This window comes from Triticum urartu, chromosome 3A (assembly GCF_056163025.1).
Source record: "Triticum urartu cultivar PI428250 chromosome 3A, HENAU_Tu73, whole genome shotgun sequence".
Taxonomy (NCBI): domain Eukaryota; kingdom Viridiplantae; phylum Streptophyta; class Magnoliopsida; order Poales; family Poaceae; genus Triticum; species Triticum urartu.
In genome coordinates this window covers 575,866,539-575,873,273 of record NC_141875.1, presented here as the reverse complement: position 1 = coordinate 575,873,273, position 6,735 = coordinate 575,866,539, and the positions used below count along the sequence as shown (strand labels likewise).

The following is a 6,735-nucleotide window of genomic DNA, read 5'->3' as shown; positions in this document are numbered from 1 at the left end:
TTAATGTCTAATTTTTTAGTTTCCCTTCCTCTCTGTTTTTTTCTTCTCTCCTTGCTCGCTGTCCGCGTGTGGGCTGGGAGCTCTTATCCAAGTTGTAGTGTCAGGTTCCCTAGTAAATTTCCCGCAAAAAGAAAGGTTACCTAGTGAAAACATCGCAACATTACTATTTTTTCTTTGAAAAGGAGGGGAGAATGTCGTACGAGTAGCATTATAAGATGAGTGTAAGACAAGGGTTTTATAGCCGAGAGATTTTTAAGAGGTTGTAAAACCCTTTTCACAGTAGAAACCTGTGCTTTCCACTTTTCCTAAGATTCTTTTGCTTTGCATCAATAGGGCGGATACATCGACCTGCTTACGCAATAATAAAAATACACGCTAACAACATCTTAGGGAAGTGGTGAATTGTGGCGGCATGACTGCCTCTACCTGCGATAATTCAAGCCCAAATACACAGAATTACACACATGAGCAGTGATATACATGTGTTAGTTAGTAGTCATAGATCACAGATCACTCAGATCACATTTGACACATCGTCATACAGACATCACATTTGACACGTCGCGGCTGCAGACTAAGCAGCACTCGCGTCTGTTCCATGCTGCAATAGCAATGCGCGGCATCATCCTCTCTGCTCGTGGAGTGTTACGGTACATCACACGCCATGCGGTCAAGAAGATCACCAGCGCAAAAATGGATCAAAATCCTAGACGGGAGAAACAAAACAGAGAATCATATCAACAGATGGATGATCTGGACACGTGCAGGAGCTGCACTCAGTGCACTGTATCTCACTCTCCTCCCCGCCCCAGCACAGCAGGCGCCGTACAGCCCCCCATGCCCCGGCGCGTCGTGGTAGGGCCGTGCGAATTCCAGCGGCGCACAGAAGACACGCACAGAAACAGAGCCCAGCGGCCCAGTAGGCCACCACCCCCTGCAGCTCCACCCATGCAAGGCAGGCGCGCCGCGACAGCCATGGCACTGCTGCGGCTGCAGCCGCGGTCGAGCCGCCCGGCCCCCGCCCCGGGCAATAATGGGTGCTCTCGTTCGTCAGCTTGCGCCGAGGTCGATCGGCGTCGGTAAGCTCACCGCGCGCGGCTTGACGTCCCGGCTCGGCCAGGTGCCGACCGACACCGGCCTCGTTTCATCTTTGCGTCGCCGATCATGGCATGTAGAGCCGGTTGCCGCACCTGCACCGCCATGCCTCCGGGTAGTACTCCGTGGTGATCGGCACCCCCGGCGGCACGGCCACGTGCACCGGGTAGCACGGGCTGCAGCTGCCGCACTTGCCCGTGCACCGCGGCGGGTACGACCCCGGTCCGGCCACCACCAGCAGCCGCCGCCGCCCTCCGCTCCCGCTGGCGCTTGACCGGTCCTGTGAAGGTGAAACGAATTAATCAACGGATGAGATGGTGCGGATCGGCATCGGCGGCAGCGACGTATGGTCAAAAAATGATGGGCCCCGCCGGCGTTGAATGGCTGTCGGAGATGGCCGTGGGCGTGAGCTGGCATGCGTAGCTGTGCCTGTGCGGTGTGCCTCAGGCTAGTCGAGCGTGCACCTACTTTGGCGGGACCTCTGCTCGTTTGCGCATGGGGCATCATGAACTCAAGATGAATGAATACTAGGAGATCAAGAACAAGAAACCGGGCGGTGTACGCAGGCCAAGCATCGACAGTCTACGTGAAACCCCGGGAACGTACGGTGTGTGTGGAGCTGCGAATTTTAGCAAATGTAGAGGGATGTGAACGCACCTGATTACCGAACGATTCTGCTGTTCGTCTCCAAAAGTCTGCATAAAAAAGGAGGACACGCGGGTTATGACAGAGTGATTTCACTTCAACAGGCATGCATGGTCTAAAGTCTAAGCCAAAACATGATAATGCAATGTATAACAAGGATCCATATTGTTTCTGTTTCTCCTCGGCTTTAATCTGGCACAACGAGAGTACGAGACTCTATCTACACTCCAGTTTTATTGCAGGCGGAAAGAACTAGCATCAGCAGCAGAAGAGAGGGCGAGAAAGACACATAAACCTCCATGGAAAACACGCAGAAGAGATGCGAAGTGGCACAGCAGGCACGAACCAGCGCAAAGCACACTATCAATGGAAACGAACCAAAAAGCTTGCCAAAACGAGGGGAACAACCGCACGGAGGAGCGAAACGCAGGCTGAGTTCGTTACCTGAACGGAGCACCGCCACAGTACTCCTCCCACTGCAGGCACTGGCACTGCAAGCCCTGGGCCGGGCGCAGCAGCAGAGGGAGACGACGGCCACGACGAAGCACAGGGCCAGCGCCACCATTAGCATGGATCTGCGCCTGCCACCCCACCTCCACCGCCCCCGGGAGCCCTCCATGGGCGATTCCCCTGCAGCAGAACCACCAGTCACTCCCTTTTAAGCCCCGGACGCCGCAGCGACAGTGTGGCCGCGGCTGACGGAGCGGCCGAATTTGGGAAGAAGCGGAAGCAGAGAGCACGGAGCCTCGGCCTCACCAGTCGCCACTGCCTCTTGTAGCAAGCAGCCCTGAGTCCCCCCGCCCGGCACTGTAGCGGCGTCAGAACTCTCGACCGATCGATCGGAATCCGTCGGACGAGACTCTACACCCAGATCGATGGATGGAATTGAATGCATGGGCTTGAAGAGAGAGAGAGAGAGAGAGAGAGCAGCGCGCAGACGCATAAAAGAAGGCGCAGGCATGAACAGTACCAAACGGTACGTACCAGTCTACCAACACCTTTGCGTCTGCGTCTGCGTGCGTCGTCCGATCGGCCTGGCCTCGCTCACTCGTCACCTCAGTACGCCTAGTTGTGTATGATTGCGAGGGGTCGGCGTCGATTGGTCTCGCCGAATACCGCCAGGTACCCTCACCTCATCCATCCATGGGGAAATAGATGGGGGACGGGGGCGGGAGCGCAGCAGCTAGCATGTGCCGTGTGCTCCCCGGAAAAGCCTGTGGGCTGTGGCCTTGGCAGAGGTTTTACGCGCCAAGGGGGTCCGAGTGGTCCGGCAGAGGGGGGCTCGGAATTGAAGGTGCGGGTATGGCGCGGTGAGCCGCGTTGTGACTGTCACAATCTACCGTCGTCTAGGAGACTAGGTGATGGAGATGATCTTTCTTAGGTCAAGTTTTTTTTCTTAGGTCAGGTCGTTAGATTCGAGTAAGATTATGCTGGATGCATGATGGGGGATTGATGCGTGTGCAGTGTTGATCAATGAATCTGTTTCTCCGAACAGTGGCAACACTGTGGACAGAGCAGATAAAAAACTGGTTCGGTTTACCTTCTGCTCAACTGAAGAGCCTCGGCCAAAAAAAAGTCCACTATGTACAGGAGACATGTCACTGTTCTGGTATAAGAGAGGCCTTGACATGTCGTATTTTTGTATTTGCTCGGAACAAACTAACTTCTCGCAAAAATGTTAACCAGAATAAGTTGACGTGGTGCCACTGCCCTCACCGTGGGAAAATGCCCCGCACCCCGGCCCCGCATAGCCCTCCCTCACGACACCGGGAAAATCCTAGATCGCGCCGCCACTGCTACCTCCCCTTCCCTCCGTCTTCATCTCGCCACCACCGGGGGAGCTGTCGGTGGAGCCCGCAGGTGCGGCGAGGCACTTTGGCGTCTGGGTAGGGCTGCCTGTGGTGTCCCTCCTTTGCGCGATGGTGGCGACTTTAGGGATGTGTGTTCCCCTCTATATCCTTGCCTCGTCGCTGTCGCCGCATCACTTGTCGCCTTTGACGCCATCTGCTCTCCTTGCCCAACCACTTATCCAACCCCATCCACCTCCATCCCTCGTGCTTCTCCCACCAGATCCAAAGCCCGCTCGTCTGACGGTGCTCGATGTCACCTTCTTCTTTGATGACATGTGCAACTCCCCATTCTTAAAGTGGCGGTTCCGACCAGCGATCTGATTTCCATGTCTCTAGATCTTGATGTGGCGGCTTTGGGATTTTTCAGACATAGGCGGGGGGAAATCCATGCTCGGCTTCCTAATGCTGGCAGTGACAACACGTGGATCGGGTGCCCCTTCTTGGTGGCGCTTTCATGGCCTTTTTATGTGACCCTCTTCAAGCACCAGGGGGAAACCATAGGTCACGTTCATCGGATCGGTCGACAACGACCTCAAGACGCCGTTCCCCTTGATGAAGGAGTTGTCTTGGTTGCTTGAGTCACCCCGTGTTGGAATTGGAGATGTTGGCCATCGTGCTTGTGTAGGATGTTTCTCAAGAAGTGGGCATCCGAAGCACAATGTATGACATCGTCGATAATTCCTCCATGGCTTCTTCCTCCGGTCGAGATGGGTTGTGCAACCCACTAGCCGACTCTTCTTGGCGCTTAGGTGGGGATTTTTGCGTTCCCTAAGCTTCTCCCACTCCGTTGGTGACCTCTCGGCCAGGGCCGGTCCTGGTGTATGGCCAGAGGAGCGACGACCCAGGGATCTAGCTTGGAGGGGCCATGATCTAACATACATATGTAGGATAGACCATCAAAAAATTAGAACAGAAACAATTAGAGAGAAAAATGTCGGATCACGGGTTCCGGCAAAACCCTTAAGATTCGAACACCGGGATGCGCGTGAAGATCACCCCCTTATCGATCCGCGTCCTAACTTAGCTAAGATCTCACAAACTAACTCTACGAACTCGCAACACAAAAGACACAAGATTTATACTGGTTCGGCCACCGTTGTGGTGTAATACCCTACTCCAGTGTGGTGGTGGTGGATTGCTTCTTGGGCTGAGGATGAACAGTACAAGGGGAAGAACAACCTCCTGAGGTTGAGGTGTTCTTATGCTTGGTGGGTGTGCCGCTAAGGATGTGGTGGCTCAAATCTTAGATCTCTCCTTCCCTCCCCCTAGCTACGGTGGTGGCTAGTTCTATTTATAGTGGCCTTGGTCCTCTCCCCAAATATTGAGCGGGAAGGGAGTCAACAACGGCCAATTTGAAAGGGGACATCTAGTACAAGCTATCCTGACAAAAGCAGTCTTCGCCTGCCAAAGGCTCTGGTGGTGATGCCGTCTTGGGCTCCACGGTGACCTTCGTCTTGCCGTCCTTCTGGTCTTGGTCTTGTTGCACCAATATGGAAACCTTTGCTTGATTCCTTGGTACTCCACGCCTGCGCTTGCCCCCTTAGCACCAAAGAGGAAATAAGGACGCTGCGCGCGCTGGCGCCCGCCTGGCGCCTGCCTGGTCTCGATCGTCCGCCTCGCGAGGGTCTTGATTCCTTATTGATGAAGATGGGCCGCACAGGCCTGCCAGCAAAGCCATGCCGTGGGCCGCAGGCAGGAAAGTCAGGGGACCCCCGTTCCTAGAACGCCGACAGTAGCCCCCGGGCCCAAGGCGCGCTCGGGCTTGGCTTCGAGGCGAAGCCAAAGGTCAAGTGTGGAGCGCCGCGTCCCCAATAGCCTGCGGCCTTGGTTGAGTGTGGCGGTTGATTGGACGTGGGCATCTCCGCTTCCCCACGCTGCCTCGGCAACTGCCCGACTTGACAAGTCCCTGCGACGTGTAAGGAAAACCATCATTACCTGTGATCGTGAGGGGTGCTGGTTGGCCTTCTCCTGGTATAAATGGGAGGGGGCAGAGCCCCCATCGCCCATCCTTCCTCTGCCTCTCCCGCTTCTTCTCCTTCCTTGCTCCACTCCTTGCTTGTGCAGACATGGCGCTGATCCGGAGGTTCTCGACCGCAGAGAAGGGCAAGGCTCTCCTCAACGTGTCCGAGCTGCTCCCGCCGAAGAAAAAGAGGTCTCATCGCCGCGAGATGGTCGTGAGGCCGGTGGTGTCGCGGCCTTGGTATGAGAGGCCGCCTCCTGGGTACCCTCTGCCCTTGTATGCTCACGCCGACGATTCCGGAGGGAGGAGCAGTGAGCGGCACCGCCCGCGCCAGGGCCATGGTCGCCGTGCCGCGGAGGCACGCGCCGTCGCCCCAGGGGTCCATGTTGCAGACTCTTCGCGCGAGTTCGTGTTGTGGGCGCGAGCAGGTCGGTAAGGAGACGTTGCAGCTGCCATGTCAGCCGAGGTGTTGAAGCAGTTCGGCATGATGGACATTGGCTTGAAAAAGCAACAGTGCGGCCATGCCGGCGTAGGTCGTAACTTGTGATGTGATCAACGCCAGCTTGATGAAGTGACCGTGCGGCGATGCTGGTGTGCCCGCTCCTGTAATCCGTGAGGCGGAGATGTTGGTGATGATTTATCCTTTGCGATGCCGAACTCTTGTTCGGCTTGCCTAGATGATGATCCGAAGAAGTTGAGATCGGCTCAACAAAGCGATGACGTGTCTAGCGCAGTTCGGCAGCCGTGGAGCAATGTTGACGGGCTGGTTTGACACCGACGCGATGGTGAAGATCATATTGAAAAAGACCTTAAAATTAGTGAGATGTGTTTGGGAACAAAACACAATACCCCATACAAAACCTCCTTTAAAAAGGATGTCCTAAGCCGCGTTCATAAAAAAAATGAACTCGGGTCAGATTCGTTCTCGCGCAGAAAACATATCTGAAAAAGTGGTCCACTCATCGAAAAGTTCCCAGAGTTTGAACCGTCAGATCGAGCTGAAATTTGGAGGGGTGATAGATATGGGAATGACGCAGCAGATGAACGGTTGGGTCTTCCAAGGACCTCCGAGCTAGGCTCTGGAGACCACGCCCTAAACTCGTCTGGATTCCCGTCCAGATTTGACAGGGCTCCGGTATATCGTAGATTGCCAGAGATTCCTCCATCGGAACTCGACGAAATTTT

General features: G+C 55.3%; 1 protein-coding gene across 1 annotated transcript; it reads right to left on the bottom strand.

Annotated features, from left to right (window-relative positions):
• Positions 1-398: 398 nt before the first annotated feature.
• Positions 399-2,892, bottom strand: LOC147980590 (uncharacterized). Its single transcript, XM_087513397.1, has 4 exons — positions 2,725-2,892; positions 2,185-2,601; positions 1,753-1,790; positions 399-1,375 (listed from the first exon to the last, which is right to left on the bottom strand). The coding sequence occupies exons 2-4, from the start codon at positions 2,357-2,359 to the stop codon at positions 1,163-1,165; spliced, it is 426 nt and encodes a 141-aa protein (XP_087369523.1). The 5' UTR covers positions 2,360-2,601; positions 2,725-2,892; the 3' UTR covers positions 399-1,162.
• Positions 2,893-6,735: the final 3,843 nt, after the last annotated feature.